At 49.1% G+C, this 17,746-nt stretch overlaps 1 protein-coding gene across 1 annotated transcript in view; it reads left to right on the top strand.

Annotated features, from left to right (window-relative positions):
• FAM184B (family with sequence similarity 184 member B) overlaps positions 1-17,746 on the top strand; it is a 64,360-nt gene that overhangs the window by 15,151 nt on the left and 31,463 nt on the right. The window contains 4 exon segments of the mRNA XM_051964120.1: positions 14,399-14,684; positions 14,687-15,081; positions 15,720-15,855; positions 17,010-17,137. Of these exon segments, the coding sequence (XP_051820080.1) occupies positions 14,399-14,684; positions 14,687-15,081; positions 15,720-15,855; positions 17,010-17,137 (945 nt within the window).

Raw genomic sequence — 17,746 nt, 5'->3', positions numbered from 1 at the left:
TTTAGAGGGAAGAGGAAGAGGGAAGACTAGCAAAAGGATCAAGGAAGGATTTTTTTTTTTTAATTAATTAGCATCCTGATCTTGTCTGGGCTATAGATATAAGGGATTCAGAAATCTTCCATAGGAAGTGAACCCTGTGACATGTAATGCTGTGAAGACCAGGACTGGAGGAACAAAGAGAGTCTGTTCCTTTTAGGGAGTCGGGGGAAGCTGGCAGAACGGGTGGCCCGATGTCCAAACAAAGGCTACCAAAAATGGGTGTTGGGAAAGTCAAAGAAAAGGTGGTTTGTCATCTTGGGCAGATCGAGCCTGTGGTCTCTGGGACCCTCCTGATATTCTGGATGAGCCACAGCTGAGCTAGGGACGCTCTCTTGGCTGATCCAAAACAGGGAAGCCACGTTCAGAAGTCTCTTCTGCAGGATCATACATCAGGGCTCTCTGCTCTGAAGGAAGAGGGTCTTCCACTGACATTTATATAGGCTCTGCAGTCATACACACAGTAGACGCTTGTGGATACTGGTTTAATTCTGCTTTTAATTTTGCATGAACAAATTGAAGTTCCCGTAACTAGAGCAGTAGTTTTTTGCATCAGTTCATGTCAGTCTTTCTCTGCTTCTCTATATTAATCATGTTCATCATTTATTTTCAATCTTATCAAAGTACCATAATTTGTGTAGCCATTCTCCCACTAACAGACATTGATTTTGCTGGCAGAAGTAAAAGTGCCGTTCTGGATAATTGGATGCCCGTGGGCCCTTTCTTTTCCGGCTGGGACTCTTTCTGGGAAATGTCTAGCAGTGAAAGCTCTAAGGATGGGCATCTTATCTCACCCTTTGCACTTCAGATTACTTCCCAAGATTGTTGCACCAATGCAGGCTCCCCCAACAATTTTGGGATGTGCCTTGTCTTTCCCCAACTCCAATGCTGATCAGCCCCATCTTTTATCGTTGTGCTGGGCAGAAACAAGGATTTTGAGATGCATTTATTTTACTCTCAGTAACTTGGAACATTCTTCCAAATGGCTGGCAATAACCTACATTTCATTTTAGAAATCATTGTGCAAATCCTTTGAGATCTTATCCCTTGGGGAATGCTTTTTAATCGTACATATTTCTGTTACTCAGTTGGCCGACTGTGTAATATTGTGGGATCCTTGAAGGTCTCTGAGGGATCTTTTAGCTTTTGACATAGGATCCTATAATCTCAAGGCCCCATATCACTAGCAGCAGCCTTTTCAGACATGTTGCCTATTGATCCCCTTCATGGGACTCACTTCCTAGGGACAGAACTTGAATTTCCTTCTCCCTATAAAAAGGGCAGCCGGCTTCCAGGCATACGGGGATAATCTGCTGACTGCCCATCTGCCCGGGAGCAGGGAAGCTTTGAGGCCTTAATTAATCTCCCTGGGCCCAGCCAGGGACACAGGGGCTCCGATATGGGGGAGCATGGAACCCTTCCCCTTTGGGAATTCTCGGGGACAGGCAGCTCCTCCCCAGCTTCTCTTGTCCTTCAGCCCAGAGAAGGGCAGTCAGCCGGAACTGGAGTCTTCAGGAGTTATCTCCCTGGGGAAACACTTTAGGGCCCAGGGCAAGCAGCCCCACGCTCAGTCCCTACAGGCAGTTCTTGCGGGAGCTGGGTGGGATCTCACCTCTGAGAGCCAGGTCCCCAAATCTGAGCTGTGGATCTGCCTTCCTGACAGTCAGGTGTTGAGGTTCAGAAGGAGACCCTAAGAGGGTGGGGTCCTCATCAGGTGTCTCAAAAGAATCTGCAGAGTCCAGGGCCCAAATTACTTGTAATTGCAACATGAATCCAAGTGGGCTGAGATCCAAAAGAAGTGAGGCAAGAAGAAGGAGCAAGGAGACAAATTTCTAGCAGAACACAGAGATCTGGTCCTTCATCTCACTGAGATGCTAATTTTAGGGCCCAGAGGTAGAGCTGAGGAGCACTTGGGTCTGTGGGCCCCTCACCCTTGTCCCAGAACCCTCAGCTTGTTGTCTGGGGAGCGGGCCCTGCCCAGGCCCCGGGCCCTCAGGGTACTGGCCCACTTCCCCTCGAAGCTTCGTCCTGTCACTGTGACCCAAGCAGGTGGCAACTCCCTGGCTGCTCCCTGGACAGCTCCTGTATTTTTCTGACTCACAGTCTTCCCTCACCTAGAAGCTCTTAGTGACTCCCTAATTTGAGGGCTCTTTATCCTTGAGCTCGCGGCCCAGATCCCGCCTCTGAATCCCAGAATCCCAGGAGGGATCTCCTTTCCCTTGACCCTTCCCCTTTCCCTGCCTCCTCTGTGACTTTTCTCCCACTTTGCTCCGCGCTCCCCCCCCCCTCAACTCCTGGAGGGTCGGGGGCTGGTTTTCAGCCCTATAGCCTCCTCCAGTACCATGTCCGCAGAAAAAATCCAGTCCGGGCAGGATCGTGCCCTGGGCCCAAAGGAGGCACCCAGAGACCGGTTGTAATAAAAAGAATATGCTTAGAAAATGTGTGTGCTAATTGCAGCAATTTTAATGTAAACCATTAAAAAAGCAGTTCGGTGCTGGGTGCGGGCTGCTTAAGTGGGATCCACTGTTGGATAAAAATGGCTTTGGCTGCAAGCACAGCAGCCGCTCTGGAGAAGGGGTCCCCAGGGAAGCCGTTTTCCTGATCTCCCAGGGAGCTCCTTGTTCACCAGGGATTGCTTCCTAGGATGTCATTTTGTGGGATTATTCTGAACCAGCTTTTCTGGGGGCTGCCCCTGAGGGCTTTGCTTTAGTCCTCAGATTTTACAAACAGAAGCTGTTTCTTTTGTCTTGATTTTCCACCAGGTGAGGATGATATAATTGGATCGTGATTATTTGGCAGATATCACTTAATGGCGGGTGAATTCTTGATAAGTCCCTTTTACTCCCCAAAATAATTCTTTTTTGTGCCCATCAGTGCTCCCCGTAGACTCCGCGGCCCTCGGGATATCCCCCATTTTGGGACCCTGAGAATCATTAAGATAAAATATCGAAATGAAAGACCCGTTATGAATGACCCACATAATCACACAAGCGTTGCCATATTTTGCTTGGGATCTGAAAACTAAGCCAACTTATTGGCCTGGATTAAAACGATAGTTCCGGGTTCCGTGGCCCCGATCCCCAAATAGCAGCACCGGGAAAAGGTTCTGTTTTTGCCACCATCTTCCTCTTCCAGGTATTTTCATCTAATTGTTAAAACCTTGTCTGAACGTAATTCATGGGTAATTGTGAGTCTCTTGATTGTACAGCGTATGCTGTTGACTGAAATACACTGTCCCATGGTACATTTAACAGTAACGGAAACGGGCAGTAATGTGTGCAACAAGGTGTGGAGGGGGGCCTTGGGCAGCGGCTCCAGATATAGTTTGTAAGAGAGATGACGTCATTGCGAACGCTAGGCTAGGACTCACTTGAAGACTTGCACTTTGTACAATTGTGACAGTAACTTTCTAGTTTTGTGGCTGGAGTTTTGAAACATTGCCCATGAACTTAAGGATTTTCTTTGGGCCTTTCACATGCATTTCTGATTTATAGTATAAAAACATTCTACTTTTTATTGTTTTCTTTTTTCTGATTATACTTGCATATTGATCTTTTGGATACACATTTCTTTAGGAATCATGTTGGGAGAGAAAAATCAAGGAAAAACCACAAGAGAAAAAAAAAACAAGAAAAAGGAAAAAAGTGAACATAACATATGTTGATTTCTATTCAGTCTCCATAGTTCTCTCTCTCTCTCTCTGTCTCTCTCTGTTTCTCTCTCTGTCTCTCTCTGTGTCTCTGTCTCTGTCTCTCTGTCTCTCTGTCTCTCTCTCTCTCTCTGGATGCAGATGGTTTTCTATGCAAGGTTTGTTGGAATTGCCTTGGATCACTGAATTGCTGAGAAGAACCAAATCTCTTATAGTTGAACATCCGCCTTGCTATTACTGTGTACAATGTATTCCTGGTTCTCCTTCTTTCACTCAGCATCACTTTGTGTAAATGTTTTCAGGCCTTTCTAAAATCAGCTTGTTCACCATTTTTTCATGGAACAAAAGCAATTACTTTTTGTTGTTGAGGAAGTGTTAAGTGTCTGAGGCGGGATTCGAACTCAGGTCCTCCTGACTTCGGGGCTGGTGCTCCGCCCCTGCGCCACCTAGCGGCCCCACAGAATAATTAATTTCCAGAAAGAGTCCTTGTATATGAGGTTCGGATAAACAGAACCTGTCCCCTACAGTCAGTATCAGTATTCCAGTCTCCAGTTCGTTCGTGCCACCGACACCACGAATGAGATTTTAAACTCTAACTTCCACTTTCGTGTAAAAACACGCGAACGCGCTCAGCCCTCAGGGCCTCCCCTGACGAGTCTCCCCCTGACGCACTGGGACCGGGGACAGCGCGCATGCGCCACCGCAGACGGGGGAGGCCTCTGGGGTCTCGCTTAGAGCTCTGTTTCGGGGCGCCGAAGGCACGAGATGCGTCCCAGCTCCTGGGGAAGAGGAAAACGCCTTCTACGCCCGAAGCGCCGGGTGTTTGTTGGGGCTGCGGGCCGGCGGCCGGAGCTTGGTGGCGGGGGACGAGCAGCGGGGAGTGGGACTTAGCCATCGCGGGGCTCCGGACTAAAAGCCAACGTCTTCCAGCAGAGTCCGCTTCAACGGCTCCGCCCAGAGGGACAGGATGCCGGCTGGCCGGAGAGCAGGAGAGAGGCTGGCTCCCCGGCCCTCTCCCGTCTGGGCCCCCGGGCTCCCTGTGGCTGCAGACCCTGAGCTGCCCCCACGCTCTGGTCCCTCTCCCAGGGATTCTCCGGGAGGGGGCTGCTGCTGGGGAAGGAACAAAGGGAAAGGAAAGGGGCACTTGTCCCCCGGCCTCCCCGCCAGAGTTCCGGGGCGTCCGAGCTGTGGCTCCCAGCATCCCGGGCCACCTCTGACCCCGGCCGGGATCCATCTCCGCAGCCAGGCTCAGGGAAGAAGATGCCGGGGTCCGGGAAGGGGCTCAGGACTGGAGAAGGCCTACTGGGAGTGATGGCGGGCAGCATGGACAGGCTGTCCCCCTCCCGCCGTACAGAGCCCGGCTGGCAGAGAGGCAGCGGGCCTGGGAGCAGCTCACTGTGTCCGGTCCCTCGGAGGACATCGTTCTCGGTCCCAGGGAGTTGCCAAGGAGACGGGTCCTAGGCACAGCGGGGCTGTCTGAGAGCTCTTGTCCATACCTGCCAGCCTGGTGGCAGGGGCTTCCGCCAGAGACACAGAGTGCCTGGATTCCCCGGGACACTGAGCGCTCCCGCTCTGGGGTTTGGAAGGGCCAGCCATTGTTCATGCTCATCCGATGGAGCTCAGACAGGAACTGAAGACCGGAGAGCCAGACGTCCTGTTTGAGATCAACACAGCCCCAAGAAATCATGGTCAATCCAATCTTCTCATATCCTCCGATGTCATCCAGCCCAAAGCAAATCAATGAATGGTACCCCTCCCCCCAAAAAAAGATTTTCCTCTGGCTCCCGTTTGATTTTCTTTGGGATTCTAATATTGAATACTGGGTTTAAGAAGAATGGCTACACTGATGCTCACGCATCATTACATAATTTTATGAAACCAAGATATATGGAGCCGCAGAAATTTGGGATTTGGGGCATTGTAAGTTTATTGTATTGGAAACTTATTTTGAAGAAATCCCCTCAACCAGATCTGGAGTTTATAGTGTTGGAGTCGCCTGGGACAGCTAAGAGATTAAATAATGTATCCAGAGACACAGTCTGGTTATGTGTCTGACCCGGGACTCGAATTCAGGTCTTCTTGACTCCGACTGAAGCCACCTAACCACTGCTCCTCTCTGCATCTTTACTAGGAAGTATGTTATATGATGGGCTTTAATTCTGTGGGAGCTACAGCTTATCACTCACCAGGGCCGGCTGGGACTGAGCCAAAGGTCTGGAAGCAGGCTGCGGGCAATAAGGAGAAGGAAGGCTGAAGTACCAGAACAGCTGGGCCCTTCCTCTGCCCATCCCCAGCCTCAACACTATTGCATCTGCTAAAGAACCTACAGAACTTGAGGACCAGAATGAATTTCAGACCTCACTTAAGCCGATTCCATCATTTGCAGATGAAGAAATTGTATTCTAAAAGGTTAAAGGACTATTTAATGACTATTTCTTCAGTTGTTTAGATCTGTCATTATTGACATGAGAAGTGTTTTATAATTGCATTCACATAATTTCTTTGTGTGTCTTGGCAGGTAGATTCCCAAACAATTTATGTTGTCTGAATTTAATCTTTCTTTTATTGTTTTATTTTACATGTGACAACTTTGCTAAAGTTGTTGATTGTTTTAGCTAAGTTTTTTTAGTTAATTTTTTAGGGTTTCTATAAATATATCATCTACAAAAGTTATTATTTTATTTCTTGTTGCCTATGCTTATTCTTTATTTTTTTTTTGTTTTATTGCTATACCTAGCATTCAGTATTGAAGGATAATAGTGATAAGGAAGAGCCTTTCTTTACCCCTGATCTTATTGGTAAGACTTCTAGTTTTTCCCCATTACAGATAACACTTAATCTTGTTTTTTGAGAAACTCTACCAATCCTTTAAAAAGAAAAGCTCCACTTATTCTTGTGTTTTAAAGTATTTTTACCTAGGAATTGGGGTGTATTTTGGCAAAAGTGTTTTCTGCATCTATTGCTATAATCATATATTTATTGGTTTTGTTATTGATAAGGTAAATTATGTTGTAGTTTTCCTAATGTTGAACTAGCTATGCATTCTTGGTATAAATCCAGTCTGGTCATCATGTATGATCTTTATTATATTTTCATTTAGTATTTATATTAATTTCATTATATTTATTTATATGTTTTATTTAAAATGATTGTATATCAATAATCTTAAGAAATTTGGTCTATAGTTTTATTTCTCTATTTATTCTTCTAAGCTTAGATGTCAAAATCATATTTGTGTCATAGAATTTATTAGAACTCCTTTTTCATCTATTTTTTTCCCCATAGTCCATACAGTATTGGAATTAATTGGTATTAAAGTGTTTGGTAAGATTCACTTGTAAATGCATCTAGTCTGGGTTTTTCTTTTTCCTTAGAGAGCTCATTTATTTTAATACCTCGAATAGACACAAGAAAGTCTTACAGTAACTGTAAAAAATCATTGATTATTCCAGGAAACATTCTCACACACTGTCAAAATAAAGTCTGATGTAAACCTCAGTAGATAAAGATTTGTTTGCATTTCTGCTTTTAGGGTTTTGCTTCTTTGCATTGGCTCAAACATATTTGTTCATGTATAAAATATAAAGCGACTCATGGGGGAAGTGACTGGTTTGCAGATGGGCAGCATGAGCCTTCCCAGCTGCTTGGAAACATCTCGAGCTGATCCAGTGACTTGGATGACATACTATAAAGGAAAACAAGGGTCCAGATGGGCAGGATGAACCCAGAACTGCCCGGGGGCAAACGTTGTTTCTCTGCCTTTATAGTCATCTAAGCCAATTTCTCAGAGATTTAATTCGTTGTTTTTTTTTTTTGTTTGTTTGTTTGTTTTTTTTGAGGAGTCTTGTCAGGAGGGAGGACTTTTCTATCACCTTGGGTACTCCAATGGAGTGGGGGTCTCACTGATGTGGGCGTGCACCCAGGCCATACTTACCCATCTTATTTACTCCTTTTGTTGGGGTCCAGTTGTTTTCAGTCATGTCTGACTCTACATAACCCCATTTGGAGTTTTCTTGGTGGAAATCTTGCAGTGACTTGCCATTTCCTTCTCCAGTTCATGTTACAGATAAGGAAACTGAGGCACATAGGGTTGAGGGACTTGCCCAGATCACACAGCCAGGATTATCTGAGGTTGGATTTGAACTTAAGTTTTCCTAACTCCAGTCCCAAGATCATGTGTTTAACTCTATACAGGCTCATGAATTTAGAGCTAGAAAGAACCTTAGAAGCCTCCTGTTTCCACCCTCTTTATCTTGAAGCCCAGAGCATGACAAAGGTAATAGTAAGTAGCAGAGCTAAGACTGGGACCCAATTTCAGGTTCACCTGCTCCAAAATGGGATTCTAGCTACTTGAGCACTGAAGGAGCCCTTAGTGTGTGCCAGGCCCTGCACTAAGCTCTGAATATACAGAGAAAGGCAAAAAGTCCCTGCCCTTGAGGAGTTCCCGGTCTGGTTGGTCTCTCTGTACAGAGAAGATCTATCAAGGGTAACTTGGGGGTAATACAAGGAAAGGGGTTTTAGCCAAGCCCTGCAGGAAGCAGGCTGCTGGAGGCCTGGAGAGCCCTTCAGGCTTGGGGACCGGCAGTCTTGAGAGTCTCTCCTGTTTCCAGCCGCTGACATTGTCAAGGGGTTTGTCATTTTTATTTTTTCTTTGATGGGGGAGACAGGATTAGCTCCCATCCATTGGTAGTTTGGTTTCTGGGGGAAGCCCTAACAGTCACAGGCGGAGACTTGGGATCCTCTGTATGATAAAGAGAGCAGTAATCACATTTATTGTTAGCCATTTCCTGGAATCTCCAGTAGTGAAGGACACTCTGGTAGTCTTCATTCCCCTGAAAAGCTTCAAGACGCATGGCAAGGAACAGGAAACGAGGAGATCCCTGCTCTTCTGAGGGAGTTACTTGCCTTTTAGGGACTCTCACGCTTTATGATTAAGGCTTTTAGATGATAAAGGATTCTCCGGTTTTGATAATTCCAAAACTTGTCTTTTCTTCTCTAGCATCCCTACTCTAACTTGAGGACTGATGCACTGAATAATCTGTGAAGTGAAAGAGAAATAGTTGTGGAATTATACATACACATACGTACATATGTGTATGTTTTTATACAGCTACATCATCAGTAAGATCTCCTGTCATTTTCTAATTCATGAATAATCTGTGAAGTGAAAGGGACAATGATTGTGCAATCACACACACATGTACACCTATGTACACATTTATATAGCTACATCAACAAGACATCTTTTCATTTTCTAGTTTACAGATAATCTGTGAAGTGAAAGGGGGGGATAGTCTAGTGTTGAGTTTGTAACATCCACATGGATTTATTTACGCCCTTAGTAATATCCCAGAAACGCATGTGACTAGATGGGAAGCAAAGGGGAAAATGAAAGGGACACCAGAGAAGAGTTAGAGTCTCTTCTTTGTAGGGGAGAGGAAACCAAGAGTGCAGTTATGAATATGCAGTAAAATGTAAGGGAGAAGTGCTGTAGGCACTGAATAAAGAGAGCACTACCAAGCCTGAATTCAGGAAAAGTGGACACATAAGCCATGTTATAGTTCATAGAAGTGTTTGAATTGGTAAGACAAAATCATATCACCAAGCTAGAAGAACAGAGGTCTTAAAACTATTGTTTTGCAGTCCAGCTACATACATAAGGTTCCAGCAGAAACCTTAGCAGTTAGGCTAAGCTCTTCAAGGGATCAATTCGGTCCCATTAATCAAAGATTTATTAAGCTCCTGCCATATGCACGGCCCTGAGAGTACAACAATAAATCTGACTCGGATCTTACTCTCCAGGAGCTGACTTGGGAGCTAAGTAGGAATGCCTTGTGATACTTTTGTGCCCAGTGCAATCAGCACAGTGTCATCTGCCACAGGCTGCCTGACCTACCTCTGGGAAAAGAGAAAAGCGCTTTCATTTAAGCTTTTCCTAGAAGATCCCCCATGACGCTGAGAATATGGATCCATATGGTATCCATTACTTGGAATTAACACTGACCAAGCAAAATTCTCTCTCTTGTTCCATCTATCAGAATCCCAGTTCATCTTAACATATGCGTGGGGGAAGACTTTTTTAGAGTCATTTTGTGCCACTAAATCAAACACCTGTTATAGTTAACAGGAAGTACCTTTGGATCAGTCGTGGGAGCAGAAAGATATGATCTGCTATCGAAAATCATCTGCAAAAGGCTGGCCATTTCCTGATCACATGTTCCCACAGGATATTGATGAGACCTGCACAGACCATTCTCATAAATTTTTATAGTGACACAACAGCACGCATGTGAGTCAACAATCAAGATCTTATTTTAAAGTTTTGTTTTTTAGTGATGGCACTTTTTTTTTTTTTTTTAAATGTTTCTGGGATCTTTCCTAAAGACATCTTACAAACCATGCCTGAATTGCTTTTGAGCTCATGTTATCTCTAGGACAGATTTCTGCTGCATGTATTTAGCTAAAAGAGTCCAAGCTGCTCTTCTGGATGTCATCTTTTTAATGGGCATCGCCTCTTCCTTACGTCGAAATTAGATGCTGAGTTAGGTGTCAAAGTATGGGGGCTCCACGGTTACTGCTGAGAAGAGATGGCTGCGCCATGTCACGTGGGCCTCCCATTCAACCCATGGTCACGGAGGTGACCAAAGTGCGACTCTGACTAAAGAGGTGAGGAAATAAATAAAACAAAACCAGCAAAAGGCCCCAGATAGGACAAAAACACTTGTAGCAGCACTTTTTGTCTTCCAAAGAGTGAGACAAAGTGGGCGTCCATCAGATTGGGAATGGCTGAAGAAATTATAAGGGAAAATAATGAAATATTTTGTTCCATAAGAATAATTAATGTGAAGTGTGAGAAACTCAGGAAAACTTGTTTGAACTGATATAAAAAAAAGAAAACAGATCCCAGAGAATAAGCTATAGCATGACCTCCATAATAGAAAGCAAAACCACATGAAGCATTCAGGACAATGATCAATGCAATGATGAGTCTTTCCCAAATTCCAGCCCAGCTGTTGAATTTCTCTACTTAAAGCACAAATTTAACCACATCATCCTCTTATTCAATCAACTCCCTGTCACCTCCAGGACCAAATAAAATCCTCTTTTTGTCTTACAGAGCCTTTCAAAGCTCTGCCTCTTGGCTCTATCCCAGTCTTCGTAGTCCTTCCCCTTACCACCTTCCTCGCCCCTAAATACTCTGGGATCCAATGGCACTGGCCTTTCAGCTTCTCCTCAATAAACCCTCTCTTTCCAGACTCCCTGCATATTCATAGTGTTTCCCAAGCCTGGGACTTGCTCCCTATTCTCAGTCTGGGCTACACTGGTGCTGTTCCAGTCTTAGCTAAAATCCCACCTGCCTCAAGAAGCATTTTCCAATCGCCCTTAATGTTAGCTCTGGCTCTCTTGGTTGTCTCTTGTCAGATAACTGGAAGATCAAAAAGATCTCTGGACCCCAAAGCTGGATGGTGTGCCTATCCCTTAATAAGCCTAATCCCTAGGTCAGAACCTCTGATCAAATTCTCACTCTCTCCATCTTAATTACATTTTCTTTCTTTCTCTCTGTTATCTTCTCTATTGAATCCTTCCCATCTTCTCAGGTTTTCCCAATCTTAAAAAAAAGTCTGCTTTTGATCCTCTTCTCCATCTAGCAAATTGTACTGTCTCTTCCCCTTCCCCATCCAGCTTTTGAAAGCATTTGTCTTTAAAGCATTTGTAATATGGTTTTTTTTGCAAATATTTTAATATTTATTGTGTATATATCTTTTTTTTTAATAATTATAACTTTTTATTGACAGAACCCGTGCCTGGGTAATTTTTTACAGCATTATCCCTTGCACTCACTTCTGTTCCGACTTTTCCTCCCTCCCTCCACCCCCTCCCCCAGATGACAAGCAGTCCTATACATGACAAATAAGTCACAGTATATCCTAAATACAATATATGTGTGCAGAACCAAACAGTTCTCTTGTTACACAGGGAGAATTGGATTCAAAAGGTGAAAATAACCTGGGAAGAAAAACAAAAATGCAAACAGTTTACATTCATTTCCCAGTGTTCTTTCTTTGGGTGTAGCTGCTTCTGTCCATCCTTGATCAATTGAAACTGAGTTAGATCTTCTCTTTGTCGAAGAAATCCACTTCCATCAGATACATCCTCATACAGTTGTTGAGGTATATAATGATCTCCTGGTTCTGCTCATTTCACTCAGCATCAGTTCATGTAAGTCTCGCCAGTCCTCTCTGTATTCATCCTGCTGGTCATTTCTTACAGAACAATAATATTCCATAACATTCATATACCACAGTTTACTCAACCATTCTCCAAAGGATGGGCATCCATTCATGTAATGTGGTTTTTATTCCTTCCTTTCTATTGAAATTCTACTTTTAAAGTGATTCCTAATCTCCACATGGAAAAAGTGATGGATTTAGCATCTCAGGACCTAGGTTCAGTTGTAGAATCTGCCATGTGAGACTTTTGGCAAATTATAACCTCTTGGGACCATCCATAAAATAAGAGGTTCGAAAGAGGTTTGGCTGGAAGCTCTCCAAGGTCCTCTCCAATTCTAAATCTTCTGACTTAGATCCATTGGCCATTTTCTATTTGTAGTCCATCTTTAGTAACACTTGACCATGTTAACCATCTGCTCTTCTCTCAGTTTCAGAGAGAAGCTCTCCAACTGCTCTCCCTCCACCTCCTTTGCTTTCTCATCAGCTTCTTTAAATTGAATATTCCTTAAATTTGCCTCTTTGGCACTTTATCATCATGGGTACTCCCTTGGCAAACTCATTTAATTGCATGGCTTCAACCAGTAGTTTTACCCTGCTGACTCCCAGATTTTTATTTCTGGCCCTAACTTTATTCCCAAACTCCAGCCTCACAGCTCATATATATTTCATATAGCTCATATATATAGTATAATCCTACTTTTATGTTTTTCTAGTCTTTTGGATTCAGCGTATGCAAACCAAGCTTTCCAACTTCTCCCTAAGACCCGTGACCCCTTCTGGCCTGACTATTTCTCTCAGGGGCGCCATCTTTTATCCAATCTCCCATGATCAAAATGTTTGTGGCATTTTTCACTCTGTCCTGCCATAGTTTTCCTTTCTTCCATTTCATCCTTAACCCCCTAAATCTATTTTCCAAACCATCTATTCATCTGATTTTCCATCCTCTGGCTCCACTTTTATCCCATCTAAATCCAACTTTGTATTTAGCCAAAGTAACTTTACACTGTTATCTCATGTTCCGTCCTCCCTCCTGCCTCCTTAGGCCATTCTTGCCCAATTTTCTTCTTTTTAAAAACTTTTTAAGCACGCTTTTTATTTTCAAAGCACACGCACAGATAGTTTGACAACACTGACTCTTCCATAGCCTTGTGTTTCAGACTTTTTCTTCCTTCCCCCCTCCCAGATGGCAAGTGATTCAATATATGTTCAACACGGTAAAATATATGTTAAGTCCAATATGTGTAAACATATTTATAGAATTCTCTTGTTGCACAAGAGAAATCAGATCAAAAAAAGCAAGTAAATAGTAAGAAAACAAAATTCTTGTCCAGTTTTCAACCCTGAATCGACCCCATCATTGATCTCTGTTTCTGCTCACCTGGTGCCCAATGCCCACAGAAGAAGCCAGGTAACTGTGGCCTGGGACCTTGCGGCCCTAGTGCAAATAAAGTTGAGTGTCCTTTGGTTCACTCTGTACTCCCCTCGGCACGTGTCCGGAAGAGTGGCCAAGACGGCAGCGGGCCTTCACCTCATCCGGAAGTGACCAGTAGGGGGGTGTTTAGGGGGCTTGGCCTAGGAAGGGAAGATTTGGGGGGTGGAAGGCGTGGCTTTGAAGGGTTGTCACAGGATTCTGGCCCCGGAAAACAGAGCTGGGAGCAGTGGGAAAAGTTGCCCAGGTTTGCCATAGAGAAAACTGTTTTGAGTTGTCCCCAAACGGGACGGTTCCGTTGGCAGGTCGGGTTGTCCCTCAGTTCTCCAGCAAAGGCTGGATCAGACCGCTGGATGTCCAGTCCTTGGACTACAGGGACTCGGGTATATCCTCCAACTCAGCTTCTGTGAAACTTACAATGCAACAATGAGCACTTATTAAGCGCCGGGCTCTACTAGACACTGGGACATAAAGATTCAATAGGAAACAGTCCGGGCGCGGCTGGGGAGGAGCCTCAGACGCTCAGTCTGTGTGGCCCTGGGGGTCCCCGAGCCCCAGGATGGGCGGAGATAATACACATACGAGCTGGTTTACAGTTCGCGCAAGCGAATGTGTGGAGAAGGGCGGAACCGGATTCCGGGTAGAGGTTTCCCAGGGAGGAGAAGCCGTCCAAGGTGACTGCTCTTGCCTGGGGCGCTGAGGGGCTGGGTGAGTCAGTGGTTATGGGGAAGTAGAGATAACGACAATGATAGCTTTTTATTTTATTTATGTATTTTTATGTAGCTTTTTATTTTATTTATTTTTGCTGAGGTAACTGGGGTTAAGTGACGTGCCCAGGGTCACACAGCTAGGAAGGGTTAAGTGTCTGAGGTCACATTTAAACTCGGGTCCTTCGGCCTTCAGGGCTGGTGGTGTGCCCACTGCGCCCCCTAGCGGCGCCTATATAGCACTTTAAGAGAAAACACTGACAGGGCCGATTTGCGCTTCTGGGCCGGTGGCGCGGGGGCTTCTGGGGCGGGCTCAGCGCGCTTTTTGTGTCCTCCCCGCCTCCAGGTGATTTACGCCCTGAACACGCGCAACGATGAGTACGAGGCCAGCTTGGAGGCCCTCCGAGAGGCGCACCAGGGCGAGCTGGAGAACGCCGTGGCCGAGACCAGGGCCAAGCTGCTGCAGGGCCAGGGCGGCGCGGCCGAGCGCGGCCTGCAGAAGCGCGTGCACGCGCTGGAGAGCGCCCTGGAGGAGCAGAAGAGGCTGACGGAGGAGGCCCTGGCCGAGTCCGCCTTGTACAAGAAGCAGGCCCGGGACCGAGAGCCCAGAGCCGAGGCGCCCCTGTCCCCGGAGGCGCCGGGCCCCGATCGCAGCCCCCCGAAGGAAGGCCCGGGCCCGAGGCCGAGGCGGCCCCGAGCCACCGCGAGGAGATGCAGAGGGCGCACAGGGAGCTGGAGAAGCTGCGCGCCGAGAACCGGCAGCTGAGCAAGGACTACGCGCTGCAGGCCCAGCAGCTGCAGGCCGGCTACGAGCGGGAGAGCGAGGCCGCGCGCGAGGCCGTGCAGCAGGCCGTGGCCGAGGCCCTGCGGCGCTGGCAGCAGGACGAGGCCGAGCTCCGCAAGGCCTTCCAGCTGCAGGAGATGGCCCTGCAGGCCCAGGTCCAGAGGCTGGAGGCCGACCTGCAGGCCAAGAGCCAGCGCATCAGCGACCTCAAGAAGTACTCGCTCAAGCTCAAGGAGAAGATCCAGGTAGCGGGGGAGGGGCTTCCGCGCGGGGGCGGAGCCAGCGGGGGAGGGAAAGCTGGGGGCAGGGCGTGCACGCTCCTCCACCTCCTCCATCCTCTCATCCATTTCTGGTCAAGTATCGAACCCTGATTTGGAGCTTGGCCGACCTCTGACCGAGCATGTAACTACCGGTCTTCGGCGCCCCAAGCCCGGGGGTGAGCCCCTAGACAGGAAGGTCGGGGCTGGCAGGGACCGGGAGCTCGCGGGGGGCGGGACCTTTGTCGGCCGGCTGCGTCCTGGGAACCCCTTCCCGAAGGATGCTGAATAATCGCAGAGAACAAAACGCGGAGGAGCCCAAACGCGATTCCCGAGTGTCTCAGAAAATCCCCCCTCGCCCCCATCTACACCAAGGGCGTCCTCTCACGGAGGAGACAGGCGGGGACGGGAGGAGGGGCTCAGAGCCCAGGCCCCGATTTAGGTAAAGCGGCAGCCGTGGCCGCTCGGGGCTCTGGGGATCGGGACACTCTCCCGCCCTCTCCGCCGCGTGGCCCGGACCGTGGCCCTGTAGCCCGCAGAGCAGATGAGGAGGGAGGCCAGGCCGCCGGGCCCGCAGCGTGGGCGGCCTCGGGCCAGAGAAAGGGCCGCTCTGGCGTTTCTTCTAGGACTTGGACGTCCAGCTCAGGGCGGCGCAGCGCGAAAACCTGGAATCCAAGAGCACCGCCAAGCTCCTCGGCGAGAAACTGGCGGCGGCCACGGAGAAACTCACGCTGCAGGAGTGCCAGATCCTGCAGGAAACAGGTGAGGGCCCGGGAGCGGCAAAGAGCCTCCCCGCCCGGAGCGCCGAGGGCGGCCTGGACCCGCAACCCAGGAGCGTAGGGCCGGGCTGGCCTGGGAGGGTGGGGGGGGACGGAAGGGACCCGGAGGCCGTGGGACACTTGGGGAAACCGAGGCCCGGAGAACACGTGGCCGAGGCAGGACTGAAAAACCGGCCCCAGCCCCCTGTGCGCCCCTACTTCCCCCACCGAGGCCTTTCTGCCTCTTCTCTCTCACGGCAGCGGCTGAAGCAGGCGGGGAGTCAGGCTGTCCCCTGTCACCCAGCGGGGCTCCCGCCAGCGGGGGGCGCTCTAGCTGTAGGGGCTCCCGAGACGGCTCTGGCCCTCTCACACCCAGGGCTAGCTAAGCATCGCGCGCGGAGCCCGGGGCGGGACGGGGAGGGGCTTCCCCCACGGGAAAGCAGGCTCTCCTGGGAGCTCCCCAGTTACCCGAGAACAATCCTGAGCACCCGAAGCCTCAGCCCCTCACCTCCTCTTCCCCTGCTTAGTAGGGAGGTTCTAGGGGGAGCCCGGCGTGCCCACGGGGGTCAGTGCCCCCAGGCGTGGTTCGCTGTGAAGGGGAAGGTGGGGGCTGGGCTGGGGGTCAGTGCCCCCAGGCGTGGTGCGCTGTGAAGGGGAAGGTGGGGGCTGGGCTGGGGGTCAGTGCCCCCACAGTGAAAAGGCTGGGAGGATGGGGCTTGGGGATAGAATTCCCACTAAGCGCTGGGCACTTGGGGGGAATAAGCTGAGGTTCCCACCCCGAAGGATGTACATGTTCTCGGGGAGACAAGACTCAAGGCAGAGCAGCCTTGGGCCCTGGGCAGGCTAAGGGAGTGGTGGGGAGAGAAAGCCTTAGAAGGTCAGAGGTCGCACCAGCTGCAGGCCCGAGAAGGGCGCCTGAGTGGCCCAGAGCCCCCAGAGCCCCAGGGTGGACTTGCGGGGCAGAGGGGGAGAGGGTACGCTCCAGCTTTGTGAGGCACACCTGGGAGGGCCTGGAAGAAGCTGCAGGGGGAGCGGGAAGGAGGGAACATGAATGGGGCGCTCTAGACCCAGAGGCAGCCCAGCCCAAGGTGCGGAGCTGGAGGTCAGAGCTGTGGTGGGTTTGGGGGGGCCAAAGCTGAGGGGTTTCTGCGTCCACAGATGAGATGAAGACCTTGCTCAGCTCCCAGAGTGACGCGGATGTCTTTAGAGCCCCCAGTTTCTGCCGGCAGCAGGAGCAGCAGCCCCCCACCGAGTGCGCGTGCACCCAGAGGAGTGAAGGAGCTCAGGTAGGGCGCCCCGATGGTTTGGGTGCAGGGGAAGTTGGGGCGGGGGGCAGCGTGGAGGAAAAAGAGGCCCCTGCCTCCCAGCCCCCTTCTTAAGGAGAGGTGCCCCCTGGGAGGGAAGTGCAGGGCTGTGGGAGGAGTAATCAGGGCGCAGAAGAGGCCTTGGGGGGCTCGGGCACCGGAGCGTGCCGGGGCGTGGAACAGCAGACATAGGGAGAGTGGGGGGTGGGCCGGAGCGAAGATCTGTGCCAGCAGCAGCGGTTCTGGCTGAAGCAGTCACTCCGCCATTTACAAATATGACCACCCTCGTTCCTCACAACAACCTTGGAAGATAGGTGTGTCACCGTCCCATTTTATAGCTGAGGAAACTGAGGCAGTTAGCCATGCAATGGCTTGCTCGGGTCACACAGCTGGGAAGTGGAGAAGGCCAGATCTGGACTTGGGACTTTGCACCCCTGACCTAGCAGCCTCCCCATGGGATGCCGTGATGGAGAGCTCCTCCGGGGAGGGACACAAAGTCGGTCTGGGAAGCTGAGCGGAGGCCAGGTGTCAGAGGTCCAAGGGGTTTGGTTCCGGGGCCCAGAGGAGCGCTGTAGACTGGGGTGAGGATGG

Source organism: Antechinus flavipes, chromosome 6 (genome assembly GCF_016432865.1).
Source record: "Antechinus flavipes isolate AdamAnt ecotype Samford, QLD, Australia chromosome 6, AdamAnt_v2, whole genome shotgun sequence".
Classification (NCBI taxonomy): domain Eukaryota; kingdom Metazoa; phylum Chordata; class Mammalia; order Dasyuromorphia; family Dasyuridae; genus Antechinus; species Antechinus flavipes.
Note: the sequence above shows the minus strand (reverse complement) of the source record. Positions and strands in the feature narration are given on the sequence as shown.